Source organism: Pelodiscus sinensis, chromosome 1 (assembly GCF_052426305.1).
Source record: "Pelodiscus sinensis isolate ZL-2025 chromosome 1, ASM5242630v1, whole genome shotgun sequence".
NCBI lineage: Eukaryota > Metazoa > Chordata > Testudines > Trionychidae > Pelodiscus > Pelodiscus sinensis.
Window position 1 is genome coordinate 92,478,690 of NC_143052.1, and position 19,101 is coordinate 92,497,790.

The 19,101-nt window shown below is 41.6% G+C and overlaps 2 protein-coding genes across 6 annotated transcripts in view; one reads left to right on the top strand and one right to left on the bottom strand.

Moving 5' to 3' along the window:
- GRAP2 (GRB2 related adaptor protein 2) overlaps window positions 1–19,101 on the bottom strand; it is a 160,603-nt gene that overhangs the window by 43,442 nt on the left and 98,060 nt on the right. The window contains exons 3-5 of one of the 5 annotated variants that reach the window (XM_075936424.2): window positions 18,844–18,920; window positions 9,453–9,524; window positions 7,098–7,178 (exon numbers count right to left, since the gene is read on the bottom strand). The gene's annotated coding sequence lies outside the window, so the exon portion shown is untranslated. The other 4 variants (XM_025185125.3, XM_075936414.2, XM_075936433.2 and 1 more) reach the window with 4 other exon arrangements.
- ENTHD1 (ENTH domain containing 1) overlaps window positions 10,895–19,101 on the top strand; it is a 66,283-nt gene continuing 58,076 nt past the window's right edge. The window contains exons 1-2 of the mRNA XM_025185120.3: window positions 10,895–11,013; window positions 14,709–15,162. Of these exons, the coding sequence (XP_025040905.2) occupies window positions 14,814–15,162 (349 nt within the window). The 5' untranslated portion in view covers window positions 10,895–11,013; window positions 14,709–14,813. The remainder of the gene's footprint in view (window positions 11,014–14,708; window positions 15,163–19,101) is intronic.

Below are 19,101 nucleotides of genomic sequence, written 5' to 3' on the forward strand. Positions count from 1 at the left end.
AAATCAAAGAGGCTTGATTTTGAGGTGTTGGCCCACTGCAGCTCACACGGACATCCACTGGAGCTGTGAACATTCACTACCTTTGAAAATCAAGCCACTTTTATTCAGCTGCCTAAATATGGGATTAGGAATCTAACTTAAGGTTGAAATTCTGGCCAAAAATGTGAATATGTGCTGATTTTAAAAAGGAATAAGATAAAGTACAGATGAAGACTGTCTGGAAATACTACATAGGACATAATTTTAAAGGGTGGAGGACGTGAATGAAAAAGATACTTATTTAAGTCTAATCAAGGGATGTGCCACAAGAAGAAGGAAAATATTGGGAAGAACTCATCAGTGGAATCACTGGGCCATTCATGGACGCATTCTCCAAGGGATTAGATGGCAAACAGGTGGGGCAGGCCTGTAGTGGTGAGGAAGGGGCAGAGTTCTGGCATCCTGCCTGAAGCCAGAAACCATTTTTGTACAGAGCTCAGAATGTATTTGTGCCTGCAGCAATGGTTGCAGGGATACCCTTGAAGCAGGCTATATGGGCAAAGGGACACTGTTAGGATAGACATTATTGTTATGTTTAAAATATCCTAGTAACTAATAGCAGCTCTAGTTGTTAAGACTTAATTATCGTTAAAAGTATGACTGTTTTTTTTCACCAGTCCTGCAGTTTATTTAATCTGCATTTCATTAAACCTGCTCAGTGAATTCAGCCTGGTCGTTTTCACTCTGGGTATATAATCATTTTTGGCCAGTACTGCTGTTTGGGTTCACAGCACTGCAGGGGGATATTTAAATCTAAAAATAAAATGGTTTTAATTGAAATTAAAATATACATTCATGCCTTTCCTACTGATATTACAATTCATAACCTCCACTTTCCCCACATCTAAACATTGGGTTTAATCTAAGCTGACTGCATCCTATTAAATAAAGCTGGTAAAGGGCATATTCAGTTCTGGTTCAGAAAGTCTAAAAACTGTATTCTTTTATTTATTTGGGTAGCAGCAAGAAAACCATAATTCATTGTTAATGCAGATGAGCCAACAAGACTGTGCTTGTATTGGCTTTGCACAATGGATAAAGTGGAATGAAATGTAGATCCAATTCCAGTAGATTATCACAATTAGAGAAACACACAGCCATGTTAGTCCAACAGGCACCAAGGGCCTTCAAATAGTGGTAACTCTGCATTTCCATCATGCTAGTGATTAAACATTATAGTCTCCCCAGAGGGAAACTCCACACAGCAATGTGCACCTTGCATGAGAATGCACAGGCAACATGTAAGGGGTAAAAATAGGTTTGTTGGTGGAAATGGTCAATAGATCCATCCATAGGACAAATTGGCAAATAACAGCACAATGTCTGCTACTTTACCACATACACAGCAATAGCCTGATGAGACCCAGAAGTACGAGTGCCATGAATGTTATTTCCTTTATAATGTAAGATTCCCCCCCTGCCCCAGGTTCCCTCTGTTATAGAAACAAAACCCTTTTATGTAGCCTTTCTCTATGTGTTCATAAATGGGATGTATGACCTTAATTCTAGTGGCTTGCGTATATGAATGGCAATATAGCTTTTAGTTAGGTGATTATATACTATTTCTCAAATAAGGCAACAAAATATATATTTTTTCTACAGCTTATGAGTAGTATCTTCCGTTACCTCTGCATATGCCAGAGTCCCCTGAGAACAACCTACCCAAACAAAAAATTCAAAAACAAAATAAATTATGGAATTAATACGACCTTTACAGCTCACGTTGTTGAGTCTGCTTTTGTGGTCTTACCCTATCCCCTCCCTTTTGTTTGTCTTGTCTTTTTTACACAGCATGTTCTTTGGGACACGGAGTGTCCACTACTGAATGGGGCTAGCTCAGTGGAGCAATGACAATTTACAACAACGGATGATTTTGCCCATTTGCTCAGTGCTGAACGCAATGGGGCCAACATTCTTGGTCAGTCCATAGACACTGTCATAATAAATAATAGAATCCCTGAACATCATTTACATACAAGAGATGCAATAAATTAAGCAAGTGGTTTATTCGGTGTGCACCTTATAAAAAAGGCACACTGCAAAGCTGTAAAATGCTCCTATGAAAGTTATATTGCACTAGAATGCTCGGGTACATCTTATCTCTATTTTTTTTGCCTTTTCTTCATTTAAATCATTGCTCTTGGGCATATCTGCAGATGAGGGTTTGGGGTGCAGGCTGCCTCTGGGGAGAGAGGATTACCCCAGCCCTCTCTCACGGCAGCTTGGGGCCAGGTGAGAAGTGTCTCTTCATGACTGCTGCCACTCCAGCATGCACAGCCCGGGGAGTGGTGCGTGTACCCTGGCTGGGGCAGGTTCAGGCTCATCAGCCCTTGGTGCTCCCCAGATAGAGTGAGGAATGCAGAAAACTGCACTTTCTGCTCACTCTCTGATGAAGGGGAATAGCCAGCAATGTCCCCATATGAATGCGGGGGGAGGGGGAGACAGGAGCTGCAGCCCTGCCCACCCTCCCTTAAGCACAACTAGGGGGGTCAGAGGCAGTCCTAGATGGGGGGGGGCACACCCCCAGCCAGGCCCTTTTACTTGCCCGGTGATTCTGTCTCTTTTCTATGTGGTTTTATGTGTCCTGTATGAATTGGGGGTGCGGGAGCTTCACCCCACCCGCGCCCAAGCATACCCTTATCCTCCTTTAAGTTATGATAAGGGGAAGCTGCACACCAAATTTGGTGGTCCTAGTTCTTAGTTCTTGAACAAACAGATGGAGACAGACAGAAAGGAAGACTCGCTTGCTCAAAATTCTCTCACATAGATATTAGAACTAGCCTTTAAAGACAAAGATACATTCTATTATAAAGCATTGGAAGATTTACCTGGCGTTGCTTGGGTCCTCAACTAATTTTTGTTTTTTGGAAAATAAAATGAAAATGTCCATGCTTCTGTTGAATAATTACTCTTGAATGGGGCTGGAGATGAGGGGTTCAGTATGCAAGTTGCCCTGGGGAGAGAGGACTACCCCACCAGCTTGGCACCAGGTGAGAGGCGTCTTTCCATGGCCACTGCTGCTCCAGAGGGCACAATAAGGTGAGGATGTGTCACCTTCGGCTGAGGCAGGTACATCTACCTTCTGCATTCCCCAGTCAGAATGAAGAATACAGCAAACTGTGCACTTTCCCCTTGCTCCCTGATGAAGGGGAACAGCCAGCAATGTCCCCGTATGAACTGGGTAGAAGGGAGTTTCAGCCCCCCACCCTCTGTAAAGGGCACTTGGAGGGATGGGTGGGAGGCTCAGGGCTGGGGCAGTTCTGGATGGGGGAGAGTCACCCCCAGCCAGGCCCTTTCCCCTGTTTGGTGATTCTTTCTTTTTTGGTTCTCTCAGAAGCAATCCCATTCCAGGCACATCCCATTTTTCTGGCACAACTAAACCCTGACCTTGCTTTAAGTTATGATAAGAGGAATCTCCATGCCAAATTTGGTGACCCTAGCTCTTACCGTTTAGAAGGAGTTCTTGAACAAACAGACAAGAGACAAATAGACAAACTCTCTCAAATATAGTAGATATGAACAAGTGGCTAAAGTTTACCATTTCCTGATGTTTGCTTGGTTATCATTTCCTGATGTTTGCTTAGGCTTAACACACTTTTCATGTAACTATGGAGTTTCTTCTGAGATTTTGAAAGAAAAAGGAAATTCCAGCATAGAAAACTATTTGACGAGACACCACCAGATGTCCCTATCTCATCTACCATATAAAGTCAGCAGGAAGGAATCTTAGGAGCTGCAAACTTTACCTTTCAAAATGCATCGTGAATGTGGTACAGGCTTGCAGCAGGAAAGTTGCCAGCGATTCTCTGAAGAGGAGCTCTATGTAATCTTAAAAGCTTGTCTTTTTTACCAACAGAAATTGGTCCAATAAAAGATACCACTTTGCTTACCCTGTCTCTCTAATGGTGTGGCACCAACACAGCTAAACACAGAAAACAAGTAGTTCTCTAAACAGACTATCAGTGAATCTTAGAAATACTGCTAAGGTGAAATTCATCCTTCTGCAGTGAATGAGCATAAGAGCCATAGACCATTTAAGTGACATTTCAACCCTCAAAATGGTATTTAGTGGTACTACAGTGTCAAACAGAACTAATAGTGGTTCCCACCACAAAAGTGAATTTCGTCAGAGAAAAATTCATCTAAATACATCTACTGTGTTGCACTTCTGCATTCTAGCAGAAAAAAATAACTTACTGTTACTGTACAGGGCTCTCTAGTCTCCTATTTTCTAACACCATTTCTTTCACTCTCACCTAATCTATCTGGCACAAGATATGGAGAGGTGCAAAAGTCATTTTCAGTATCATGTACTTGTACAACATGCTGTAAGCCAGAGATGGGCAATAAAATGGCGACAGTTTGCCAGGGTTAGCCTATGGTGGGCTGCTGTTATATTTACCTATCCCTCTGCAGACAAGGATGCTTGCAGCTTCAATTGGCCATGAATTGCCGTTCCCAGCCAATGGGAGCTGCGGGAAGTGGTGTGGACCAGGGCACCACTTTCTGTAGTTCCCATTGACTGGGAGTGGCAACTACTATACATGTGGAGGCACAGGTGAATACAGCAGTTGCAGCCCACCAGGGGCTAACTTTGGTGAACGGGATCCAGACCACAGGCCAGTATTTGCCCACTGCTGCTACAAGTGATGATCTTGCAGGCATTTTTTGAAATCTGAAGCTATTTCAAATTAGTTTTATAAAGGAAAGTAATAATCTGTGTAGCATATATCAAATCCTAAATCTCCAGAAGTGGTCACTGATTTTGGGTGCCATACATTTGAGTTGCTGTGCCTGAGACAACTTGAATTTTACCAAGTACTGAGGACCACCATTCCAGATGGTCAGTGGGAGCTGTAAGTGCTCAGCAATTCTGAAAAATCAGACCAAGTGGTTTAAGGTTGGTCACCAAAAAGTGAGACATCCCAAATCAGCGGCCAATTTTGAAAATGCTGTTTTTGAAAATGGGCTCAGCTGTTGTTGACACCAAGTCAGAAAATACCCCTGTAAAAATCTCCTTTTGCCCAAAACTAAAGAAACAATTGGAAATCAAAATGCAGAGGCATTTGAAAGGACTGACATCACAATAATCATAAATAAAATAATAATAGAAAATCATCTTTCTGACCAACCCCAAAGCATTTTTTTTAAATAAATCATGGATTAAATTCAAGCCCTGCATATTTTAGTGGCACTGATCGGCTACAAACTCAGGCAACATTAGTACAAGCCTTTGTGCTGTTATAGCCCTACGTGGAACAGTATTTTCCTGATACCTCTTATGCAAGATTATTCCTGTTAAGAGTAATCTGACCAAGATGGAGAGCATGAGTCAAGAAGCATACCAGACCAGTACCTCCACCCTAGAACACTTTTTCTGAGGCTGCAAGTGACTAACAGAGCATCAGTTACACCTGCCTGGGAATCGCTATTTCTACTTGTGCACATATCATTTTACCCATCAATGAAAAGCACCCTTCTCTGGTGTGGAACTCAGAGGCTCTTTAGTAGTGCACAGCAGTGTAAGAGAAGGAGTAATAAATGCCCATATAACACTAAAATGTTAAATACCCTAAATACAATTACTTAAATTGAAATCTGTCCAGGAAGATGGATTAACACTTGTATTCTTATGTGCAGGGTTTAGGAATACTTGATAAGGTGACTTTCAGTTCTATCCCTTACTTGAAAGAAACATGTTTGGGCATTTGGTCCAGTAGTGACTTGGTGAGAAATGTGCCACCTATGCCAAGGCATTAACCCTACCTGATGAACTCACAATGTACCTAAAAGAGTTAAAACTTTGGTGACCATCATGGTACCTCTCCAAATGTCCCCATAAGTCTGGAAACACACAAACAGCTCTTCAACTGTGTGGAAACAGTGGGAATCCAGCACAAAATGGCATCCCGAGTGACTAATAGTAGGCATGGCAGAATTTATTTTTTCACTAATTTTGGGAATTTTAACCATCCCACCTCTGCCCTCATTTTTGTGTGATTTTTATATTTACAGTTGCGGGAGGTAAGGTTAGGGCAACGCTGACAGCAGGGCTATAAGGGGCCTGAGATGCCGGGGTGAAAGTTGTAGGGAAGACATCTCTATACAGCCTTATGAGCGCGAAACAAAGTTTTCAATTGGTGCCTAGGCATTCTGGTTATTTCCTCTCATCTTAGAACATTTCTTAGAGTTGACCTAAAATCTCAATGCCTTCATCATTAGATCATTCTTAATAAACCTGTTCCTCAGAGGTTCATTGCTTCTAATTAGACGGTAGTTAAATGGCGCACAGCCTGGGCCTCTACTCTGCAGAATAATTTAATAAAGTTTGCTCCCTGCCCCCAGACTCAGACTCTTTCAGAAACATCATCTCTCATTTATTTTTAGAAATATAAATTCTTCCAGAATTATTTTTCTAGAAAGTGTTTACAGAGGCTCTCCTTCAAAGACAAGTAGCTAGAGCCATAGCAAAATATGCATCCCCCTCCCAGGTACCCATCTGCTTGAATAAGAACACAACAATAACTGTACCAGAACAGGCATTGATCCAGCTTGCCCAGGAACCCATCTCCATCAGTGACCAAGTCAGAAGTATCTGAGTAAGGTGCCAAACCCTGGAATGTTCCTCTAGCTATATCATGGGAGATCAGTTTATGATCTGAATTATGAAGGATTACAGCCCTTGTAATTTTCCATCTAGTTAGTGTCACCACAAATTTATCTATATTTGTATATATGTCTGATACAGTAAAAACATTATTTGAAAGTACCGATATAAAACGTAAAATAAGGCAGTATTGTCTAGTGGTCAAAGAACAAGATCAGGAGTCAAGGCACTGACTTCTGTTCCAAGCTTGGCTACTGGTTTGCTGCATGTCCTTAGGCAAGCCACTTCACTGCTGTCTACCTCAGTTTCCTCATTTGCCAAATGGTGGTATTAATTTTTACCCTTTGAAAAACACTTGGAGATTTTAGGATAAAAAGCATATAAGTACAAAGTGTTCTTATAATACAGCCTCCACTAGGATGAAAGGGGGATAATGGAAATGTACACTTACTAGGACTGACGAAAAATTAAGTTGGATGATCGAAGAAGTCTCCTTTCTATAGCTCTGAAGTGTGCTGCAAAATTAAAGATTCTGAAAGAAAGCAAGGGATTTGTGGGGCTGCATATAAATTGATTGGACTGTGTCTGCAGCCATGCACAGTCCTCCAATCAGGCAAATGATGATGATTATACTCTACACATCATTTTAATCAGACGAAAGTGGGCTGCCAAGTTAGGGTTTTTTAAAACTACAGCCAAAGCCTGGAGAGAAGGAAAAAAGAGGAGGAGGACAGTAGTCTTAACACAGTTAAAAAAAATTACAAAATATCTGGAAGGATTAAGAAAAATTAATAATACTACGTGAATGGCAACACATTTGGCATTGTTTGGGCTAGTGTGGCTAACTCCCAGTGATTATTTCCAGTGATTATGTGCATCAGAGATGGAATATAAGAGTAGATAGGAGAAATCAATGTTTGGATGTGAATCACATGCATCTAACCCAGTGAGCAAAGTCAAGGATAGGAGAATTATCCAGGAAAGAAATGGGAAGAAGGGATGGAGAATTATTTTCATTGTGCATGGATAGCATTAGAGTCAGAAGACACTGCTTCCAGATAAAAGTGGAACAAAAGAAGACAAAGCAGCTGAGTGGAGGAAAAGAATTCTTACTGGCTGAATAAAGAGAAGTGATAAAACAATTAGACAGACAACTGAGAGGAGCAGCTGAAGCCCTGGCCACTGGGAGATATTCAAACCTTTGAATTGGTAGAAGGACAATTTTTATTTTGCACAGCAGTGTCCCTCAAACAGAAGCATTTTATGGAGCAGAGGGGTGGTAGATAGACTATAGTTCCTCTAAATCTAAAATTTATTTTATCTAAAATCCAGGTCCAAATCCTTCCTATTCTGCTATTTATGCAAATGACAGAGACATAGTTGTATGCAGTGTTGTAGCTGTGTTGGTGCCAGGATATGAGGGAGACAAGGTGGGCGAGATAATATCTTTTATTGAACCAATTTGTGTTGGTGAGAGAAGCTCTGAAACTTACACAGACCTGAAGAGCAACAGAAGTTGGTCCAATAAAAGTTTCCTCACCCATCTTGTATCTCTATTAATACAGAGTGGCTAGAACTATGGCAAAAGAGACTTGTTCTGTTGTGCGCCCTAAAATCCCTTACCCAGTGTGATTCTCAAGGCTGAATTGAAGAAAGGTAGAAATGCAAATTGAAGTCAGTGTCAATGAAAACTTATGGTCTGCTTTAGAGGGTCAGAGATGAGCTTTGCTTCGCTTTCTGGGCCTATATTTCAGTAATAAGAAATGTGCTTCCCCATGCTTCACCCCTGCTCCATTTCATTTGTATCCTACACTATTCATTTACCAGCAGCCTGGCCAGTAGGGAAATTTTCTTTTCAGACAAATGTAAATAACAAAATTATTGTCACCTTTGGTGCTGAAAAACAGTTTAGAATTTTTGCTAATTGATTTTCCTTCTGATGAGAGATACTGGATTAAAGTTTGGAGATAGAAGTCCTGCAGCAGTTCCCAGAATGAACACCACACACAGGCAAAGCAATATGAAATTTCTCCTTAGACACTAACATCACTGGGTGCCTCAATCCTGCCCTGAAGGGACAGTGTCTCTTAATAAACACAGCATGTTGCACTTACAGCACTCTGAATCTCTCAAATGATTCACAGTTACTGACTAATGAATCAAGAGCGAAAAGTTGGGGTGAATTCTGATGATCCATTCATGATTTGGCTTCTTTTGCTGAGATGGCCCTTGTTGTCGATGATGGTGGTTCTGTGATGTAGGAGCTGCAGTAGCGTCCCGCATATCGCATAGGATACTAAAAAGGATGAACGTTCCATTTGTGGGTGGAAGCAGTTCAGACAATAGTGTCAAGAATCTGGATGCAAGGGAGCATCAAGTTCATGGGCAGCCATATCCCAGCTGGGACGCTCCAGTGTAGTGTTTTGTACAGCGTTATAGTTTTGTGCTGACAGAACTCTAGCAAGATAACTTTAAGCCCCTGTGGAAGTTGGATGTTGTCTCTCTTATCAGAGCCCTGACCGGAGAATAGTTTTTCACCCACCCCTTCTTCTGATTAAAGGAAATCTACTGCCCGTATTTTACAACGCTCTACACAAATACATGCACCAGTGCTGGACACATTTCTATCTTTCCCCAAACTGGCAGGGGAAGAAGTTTGATTCAAGTATGGCAGCAGTGCAAATAGAGTTTTGGGCCTTCCTGCTGGAGCATCATTTGTATAAGTTTGCAGGCAGCCCCAGACTGGCTTGGACTGGCACCATCTATTGTTAAAAAACTGAAAGCAAATGTTGTCAGAGTCACTTACCTTTGAGAGTAGGGAAGGCTGAAAAAGTGGCTGTGCTCTGCTTCTGGTTGTTATATTCCACACTTGCAGAATCTAAGACGAAATAAAATGATATTGAAGAGTCCGCATTTCATAACAATACAACCAGCCTGTTCTTGTCTTCAGATTAAGCGCTTACCAAGGGTTGATACTTGTGGAGCCATTCAGGACCACACAAACCTTTCACCCCCTGCATCCTCCTCTCTCCACCATGAAGTACAGCCAATCAAGCAGTCATGTGCAAACCACAAACCCCGCAGGAACTAGCAGACACGACAGCTCACAGCCCTGGGTGTGGAGTTTAGTTAGCTTAGTGTGGTTTTGTTTTTTCACTGCCAGTGCTAACCCTTTATCATGGGAGTTTTAGCGAATGCTACTGCATTTCTGTGCTCTGGTTGCATTTAATGTGTTCTCTCATGCATCCTAAGACTTGTTTATTTATTTGGGTTTGAATTTAAGATTGACAGGTCCTGAGTCTCCTCCTTGAATCATGTGGGGTTATTAAAATTTAGACTGATCTCGTATCATTGAAGTTAACAACGTGGCAATATGATAGCCATGTGTCACCAGCATTCTAATTTGTGAGGGGTGTCTCCCAAACTCCTTCCTTTGACTTTCGTGGGCCAGACCCACTTCCTCTGGCCCATGAAAGCTCATTACCTAATAAACCATCTTGTTAGTCTTTAAAGTGCTACATAGTCCTGTTTTTTGTTTCCGCTAGACCAGACTAACACGGCTACATTTCTATCACTGTTAGAGAGACAGAACTCACAGGCAGCTCTGAGGTGGAGGAACACACAACAGGGAGGGAGCTGAGAGGGGGTGAAGAAGCAGCGCTATAGACCAAGGGATTTTAACAATCTGTGAAATGAGTGTGACTTAGAGTATGTATTTTAGCTGTATGCAAAGGGGTGCAAAGCACTCATTTCCCGTAAGTGGCAGTCTAGGTGGGAAATGTGTTAATTCATTTATTGATGCATTAGTTCAGGTACTGGGGGACAGTTATTATATTAACTCGGTGGCCTGGTTGAGGGGAATGAGATCTCGAGGATGGGATGCAGTAGGAATGACTGCTTAAGACTGGCTGCTATAGACTCTTCACACCTTTGAATTTCACCTTTGTTTAGGCTGTGAAATGTGTATGGATTTAAAAAGTATAAAAATTGTAAAAATAAAACCAAAACCATAAAAGGGAGGGGAGAAGCTTTTCTCTTCATGACTGAAAACTCTATTAATTGTTGCAATTAAGGGGTGAAACCTAGCAAAGGTTGAGGGCCTGTCAGTCAAATACTTCTCACCCTAGGGCTCCGAGGACTGGTAAGGCAGAGGAAAAGCTAGAATTCTGATTGGATATGAAGAATGGGTGGGGCTTGGAAGGTGAGTGACAGCCACTTTGAATTCAAGATGATGGGAGAACAGTGGGTACAAGCATTCTGATTGGAGGACAACAGGGAGAGGCGGGCCTCTGCAGCTGATTGGTGACAGTTTGAATTTTAAGTGGGAAAACGATGCCTAACAGTCACTGATGCTCAGTTTCCCTCAGGTAACGAAGGGGCGGGGGTGGTGAGAGCTCAGCAGCGTGACCCTCTGCCTGAGCCTGGGTGTGCACACGAACCCCGCTGCTCACAGCCAGCTAACCCTATGGGTAGTGAGAGTGGGGCGGGGCCTCTGCCTGTTGAATGCTCGTCCTGCCCCTGCCGGGGTGTCCATGGAGCCGGAGAGCGTGACGTACCCGCCTGCTCTGTTTCTACCTGCATTTGTGTGTGCTGAGGGCAATCAATCAGGGGCATCCCCTCTTCAGGAGTCCCCTTGTTCTCTCTCCTGGATGTCACCTGCTTTCACTACCACATTGCTGGGAGCAGCCACCGACCACAGAGAACAGGCAGGTCCAGTCCAGCTTTATGTTCCCCAGGGAATGGGGTTGTATTTAGGATTGGAAAGACCCCTCCCCACTGGGCTGTTTCTGGAGTGGGCAGTCTACTTCAATCCCTCCCTTTCTGGCCCACAACTCTCCTACCGCACGAAGCCAGGCATAACTCCAGCTGAGCAGCCACCTGTCTGCCAGTGGGGACTATCCTATCAATCATGGGTTCTCTTAAATGGCAGGTTTAATGGCCCCAAAGCAAATTCTGGCTTAACTTCCATGAAAGACACCTTCTGACATGTCTGGAAACCATCATTCTTACAGGCAGCAATGGAACCTGTGTAAGAACTACCATAGTGAATCATCAGACCCATGGTTAATCTGGCCCTGTACCTTGTCTCTGGCAGCACCTTGCACCAGCTGTTTCAGTGCCAGAGGAAGATGAAAGAAACCTTATAGCAGGCACTTACGGAATAGTCTGACAAAAGGAGATGTTTGTCCCTGCTAGTGAGAGGTTAGCGTGATAGCTTGAAAGCAGGATTTAAAACTTTTACATTATTTATAGACCACGAGACAAAAACATTATCATTTGCTGAAACTGAAATAAAATAATAAATAATGAAGTTCCTGAGGTATTCCCAAATTTCATGCAGTTACTTGTCACACTTACGCTTCAAGTCTATGGGCGTCCCTTTTCAGGGCGCATTAGCACTGCTTGTAGCTTAGCCAAATGGATTATTGCAGAGCCACACTCAGCCTACCCTCTCAGATGCCAATAGGAGTAAAAGCGTAGTTCTCTTAGGACTCTCAGCCATTCCTGAGTTTGGGAGCAATCGGGCAGATCTGGGCAAAATGAATCTGCCTTTCACATGGTCGCACAGACACACTCACCACAGACACGGCTGGCTCAGCGAATGAGAGACAGGATACAAGAACCAAATATTGATTTCTTGATTAGTAGCACAAAAGACTAAATATGAGACACAGTTTCATTTACATGACATTATGCTTATGACATAAACTGGCAAACAACAACAAAAGACGGTTTGGCGGTCCTTAACTATTAATTTCCTGGCTGTATTAGTTTAGCTTTAATGTTATTTAAATGAAATTGTGCATATCAAGTTTTCAATTTTTTGAAAAGATTTTGGGAAGATATTTGATGTTAATGATCTGGATTTAATTATGAATAAATAATTATTGCATAAATTTAATCAGGTACACTATTCTTTAAGAGATGACTGAATAAATAATTCTATGTTTTGTTATACAAAATATTTATTATGTAGATCTAGGAGTCCTATGTAATATAGCTCCCAAAGATTGGATTATGATCCTATGACCCAGCGTTTTGTTGATTTTTGCATCCCTGATATATTTCTGGACATTTAATGTAAGCAATAGGTTTGTAATGATGCTGCCCATGCTGTTCCTGTTCTGTGAATCGAAGACTTCAAGCTGTCACTCTTGAACCTTTCACCATCAACAAATTCAGTGATCTGCATGCCTTGCTTGGAGGTCACAGAACACCACACCAGTCCCAGGAAAATCAAGATGAGTGGGGACCCAGGGCAGGAGGACAAAAGCACTGGTGCTAAGTGTTCCACTCCAGAGGTTATGATTCCAATAGAGTTATCTAATCAATGTTTGTAAAAAACAGATCAATGTGTGCTACTATATAACCACTGTCACAGTGCAACTGTGCACCAAAACAAAGACACAAGGCAAAAGAGAAATCTTATGGCTGAAATTTGTAATGGTTTCATTGAAACATATTATAAAATCAGCTTTTTCTCTGCAGGAGTGAGACACATAAAAATTGACTCCATTTGAAGCACAAACAAGAAAGAGAAACAGGGAGCTGTAAACTATGCAGCACCCTCTTCATAAAAATTCTCTCTCCAGGTTCTCAGCATTTGCAGCTATCGCTCTCTACAATATTTTAATTAAACCAATATATTTTCCATCCAACTTATTTGAAGCTGTGCCTACTTTGATAAAAAAGGTTAATTATCTCCCTTATTTTAAAAATTGAAGAGGTAACATTTTGATGTTTTGCTTCAAATTCATGCCTATCCTTGTGTTAAAAAAATCCAACATTAAATGAATCAATCAAATAGATAATTGTTGTAGTGGACAAGGTTGTTGGTGGATGGGAGGGGAGGGAATAAATGGAAAACAAACATATTTGTTACGTATTTTGCCTTATGTGCATAAATCCCGATTACAGATTGTCTCCCTCATTGAGGCTGGGCACTTGTCAGGGCTTGAAATCAATTTGATACATGATCATGACAGCCGTTGCTGGTGACTCAGTCGGGGACTGCATAGAGACCTACCCACCCCCATGCTAATTAATGAAAAGGAGGAGTGGGGATGAGTTCATCTCATAAAGCTGTGAATTGACAATTTACAGGCATTGTTTAAATTGTTTGGAGGCTGTGTTACCTTTTCATGCTATCACTACCTCTAATAAAATGCACCCCCCGTTGCATTTGCCAGCTGTGAAAGCTGAGGGATCCAAGATGATCAGTGTACAGAAACTCTATTTAGTTTAGCAGAGCAGTCCTCAGGCAAATGGAACCCTGTTTTTCCTTCCTCTACTCTCCCTCTCCTATTTAGAGGAGCAGAAGAAAGAATAGTCACTGCAGAGTTGCATTAGACTCTTTCTTTTTCCCTCCCTGCATGCCTACACTGATCCAGCAGTATAAGTTAGCTTCTGCATGCCCAAGTCTGAATCTGGCATTTGAACATGGGTCTCTTGTATGTGTGTAAAGTACTAACTTCAGGGACACCATACAAGTAACCTGGAGCCCTAGTGTAACAAATGGAAGTTATGATATAAACTTATTTTAAGCTCCCTGGAAAATGAAATATTCTATCCATTCTTCCACCTCCAGTGGCTTTACTATCTTTGACAAACACCTGATAATAAATAATGATCACCAATAACTACATTTAACTCTTGTACAGATGAGTAAACTGAAGTACAGAGAGATTAAGTGACTTGCCCAAAGTCAGCAAATTAATGACAAGGCCTTTAGTACAGTAGAGTTCATTTTCCTTCCAGTTTGTTGATCTACTATGATATTCCCTAAGGAGAACCTCAGTATCCCCCCTCACTATATTCTCTCCCTTGTGGTCATTAATCATAGCTGCCCTAATTCTGGCTAGGTACTTCAGGTAGGTTTGGTCTCCTTTTTCAGCTAGATAGGGCCAGAAGGTAATGCCTTAGGAGGTAATGCCCTGTGATTGCAATGTTGGTTGTCCCATTAGTGATAAGAAACTGAGAATTATATTGGCCTTTCCCCCTTTCTCCAAAATTTTGAATGGCTAACAAGTTACACATGTTCCTTGTATTGTTCTGTTTGCAGAATCATTGTGGTTTGCCGAGATGGAGACTAAAAACACATAGGCAGGGATAGCAGCACAGACATCTCTTACCAGCTTTATCAGCTGAACAACAATCTATCATCTCCATGGCACTCAGGAGGCACATGAAGAACTTTGTGAAAAATTATTCTGATTCTGAGGTCAAAGTCAGGGAAGCAACCTCTAATGACCCCTGGGGTCCCTCTAGTTCACTAATGTTAGAGATCAGTGACCTGACATACAACACAGCTTCTCTTTCGGAGATTATGAACATGATATGGCACAGGATGAATGATCAGGGAAAGAAGTGGAGGCACGTGTACAAATCCCTCACAGTCTTGGATTATCTCATCAAGAATGGATCAAAGAAAGTCATACAGCATTGTCGAGAGGGGTTCTTTAACATTCAGGCATTAAAGGACTTTCATTATATAGATGAGGCTGGAAAGGATCAAGGTAAATGTAGCTTGACAAGGTCTGTCAATTAAAATTAAGAAGGTTTTCGGAGAGATTATTTAAACTAATTGCTGAAGGAAAAATAGCAAGTAATTATGGCACTAAAGGAAAAGTCAGGAAAGAGATAAGGAGGAGGAATTTACGTGATAACAGAAAGAAAGAGATACATAAAAATGGCTCCCATCCCGTGAGGCGCCCCTTAGAGCTGCCATCAGGCGCCGCGTGCCTGGGGCTGGGGGCCACGTGGTGCCCCGTAAGAGCTGCCATCAGGCACTGTGTGCCTGATTCCAGCTGTAAGGTGCGCAGTGTGCCAGGGGGTGGGGCCACGCATGCGCCGAGCACCTGGGGGCAGAGCCACGCGCGCATCGTGTGCCCATCGCCCGGGGCACAGGAATGGCTCGAGCTGGCTCTGCATGCAGTTGCCAGTTCTGAAAAATGGCAGGATGAGGATAAGCAAAAGGATACTTTAATGTCCGACTGGAACATTTATATTGAATCAGGTTAGATTGTAGATAAGAGGGTATAGTACTTTACATAGAAAGTCTCTTGACAGCATATGGAAATTGGAAACTTAGGGGGACAAGACTGTGAGGTAGCACCAATATGGCTACAAACCTCAGAAGACAAGAATATTAATACCACAGTGTTGTACCTGATGTGGTTACTCAGTGCTATGTCTCTTATGACATGAAGGGGATGTCTAAATGGCAGTTGAAAGGATGCTTTCCAGTGTCAGTAGACATACACATGCTAGTTCAGCTTAAACTATTGTGCTAAAACAACACGGAGTTCGGTGACACCTTAGAGACTAACAGATTTATTAGGACAAGCTTTCATGGGTAAAACCCACTTCATCAGATGAATTGGAGTGGAAGTTTTAGAAGTAGGAGTATATATAAGGAAGAATTGCTTGTGTTAGTGAAGCTAATCAAGTCTGGGTGGAAGATAGCAGTGTGGCTATAGAAACTCAGGCAAGCCATCTGAGCATGCATTCTGGGGTCATGCAGGATTTACTTGGGCAGTTGTCCGACGGCCTCACAGCTATCATTAGCATGTGAACTTGAGCAGAGGAGCTCTCCCTGCTCTAGGAAGCATACTTCCAGCCACTGAATTGATCACTGTTGGAAAACAGGATAATGAGCTAGATGGACCATTGGTCTGAGCAAGTATGGCTGTTCTTAAGTGTTATTGAGTCACTAAATAATGTTTGCAATAATATAATTAAATTTGTCATTAGCTCAGGATCATGCTAGACTAATAGATTTAGATCAGTATGCCAATGAAATTTATCAGCTTTCAAGTAAATGCTTGATGTTTGCTTTTGGGCATGTTTGCCATAGGAACGTCATTTACTGGCCCATCTCAGAAATAATGAAAGTAAAGTCACTTGATGGAATAGGGAACTGGGATAAGTAGTTTTTTATCTATATTACCATCATAATCTCTAGAGGTGCGTCTACATTGCACCCATAGCTCAAAATAAGCTACGCAATTTGAGCTATGCAAATTGCATATCTTATTTCAAGTATAATTCAAAATAGCTTATTTCAAAATTTGGCGCTGTGTACACAGCGCCAAATTTTGAAATAGAGTACTATTCTGAAATGTACTTTAATCCTCGTGGAACAAGATTTACAAGGACGTCGGAAGAGCGAGCCCGTTATTTTGAAAGCTATTTTGAAATAATGGGCTTGTTTAAAAAATACGGAATAGCTGTTTTGGCATACTGGAAGTATCCTGAAATAGTGCCACACGTAGACATACCTTACGTCTTCAGTTCCAGTCTGGGCCAGGTTTATAACAAATAAGAGTTCTTACCATCCAATATATGTTTAGTGACCTTTTTTAAATAAGTTGGAAGTTGCAGTCTAATTCATAGTAGAAAAGTATCCATATTACAGAAAGAACCACACAATTTCATATTAATTGATCTGATCCTCTGGCTGGCAATCTCAACAGAATAGAAGCCAGGCCATCTTCTAGCCACAGAAGTGATTCTTCCAGGGAATTACTGATGACATATTGGTGAGGCAGTGTAGGAATCTTGTCCTGTCACTGCTCACGATGCATCTGTTGCACAGAGAAATAGAAGATTTACCTGTGTTAGGTTTTATCAGTCTGGAAACTTTAATGAGGAATAAATCAATTACAAATAAAACCAATTAAAGTATATTTCAGCGAAGAATGAAACACTGATAAAAGCATTGGAAAGGTTAGTAAAAAATAAATGAAATTAATTATGGGAGGCACTATGATTTAGTGGATAGCACAGTGGACTGAAACTCAGCAGATCTGTTTCAGTTACAGTCCCACTGGGTAACCTTGGGCAAGTTACTTAATTTCCTAGAACATCAGCTTCCCCATCTGTGAAAAGGGGATGATGATATTTACCCTTCTTTGGAATGTACTGTGAGATCTACTAATGAAAAGCTCTCTGTAAAAGCTAAGATGTATAATTACCCTCATGTTATACGTGGTAAACATTTCTGTTAAAAATTGTCATGCTCTCTAAACAGCCTCTTCCCCCAAAATAACACAGCTCTTAATTAGAATCAGGGTTATTTACACAGGAGGCAGAATTGTTCATCAAGTCAATTTACTTTTGGGGGAACAAATACATGGATTATAGTATTATGTATAAAACTTATTCCTGATGTGCCGATCCATGAAATTACAGTTAATTTCGTTGAAATGGACCATTATAATTTTAAACAGAAGTGAAAGAAAAAGAGAAAAAGGAGGCAAACTGCTAGGAGCTGAACTTCAAAGACAAGATTAAATTATTAGTAAGAATGCAGCACTGCTGAGAGCGGCATGAGCTGGTAGATGAAGCTACTGGCCTGTTGGCTCTGAGACTTGATGATGCATCCACCTTGCCAAAGTAAATTAGATATATTATTGGCAGTGATGGGCCTGTCACATTGGGCAATTCATGTTCCCATGTGATATGTAAAACTGAATTCCAGCTGATAAAAGCTTAATACAACTCCTACTGGCTTTGAAATGCCAACTATTTGTGTCTGACCTGCGGGACAAAATAATCACACCATGGTTCTAAATGATGGCACTGCTATAGCTCAGTTTTCATGTAATGATGCTGCAGCAGTGCATAATGATGTTGCTTCATTTCATATTGATATGAGAATGAGATTAAATAAATTCAAGACCACTTAATCATCCTGCAAGATGTGGAGGATCATGGGACTCGGATCTCTGAAAACTAGAACTGTCCCTTGACCCTTGTCCCTTGCAGTGACCCTCTCACAGCTGTCTCAATCTCACCACTGTTTAAATATGTGGTGGAATGCAGGTTAAGTAGCAGAACCACCTCAGTGGAAAGCCGCTGTTCGCCTTATGCGGTGTCAGTTTGCAGGGCCTGGACTCCCCAGTTTATAAAAACAACATCCTAAAACTATCAGATGCTAATGCAATACATTAAATAAAGTTGGTCACTGCATAGCAGAATCCCAGGACAGATTTTACTTGGTGGGTGGTACAGCCTTGAGATTAGAGGAGCTATCAAATTCAATGTTTGAAACACTTATGGGGGCGGGGAGGGAGAATAATATACACTAGTACAATATCTTAACACTGAATTCTTATAATTGTGCATCCCAGTAAGATAGATCTGGAAACACAGAAGATATGAAGTACAGATGTCCACCAGTGCTTGCCACTTACCATCAGAGGGATTCAGTCAGGGGTGAAGGTTCCCAATTAAGGAGCAGCACTGCCTTGTCCTTCTACCTCCCAGGGTCCTGCCAGTATAAGAATCATCATGACATACAGCTTTTAGCATAGTTATAATATAATTCTGGCTCCATGCGTATTTTCTTGATAACTATTTCAAACAGCGCATTTGATGGATCTTTCCATTTCATTACTGTCCCACCCCTCAATGAATTCAGACCTGTGAATCTCCTAAGCAGAGTCACCAGT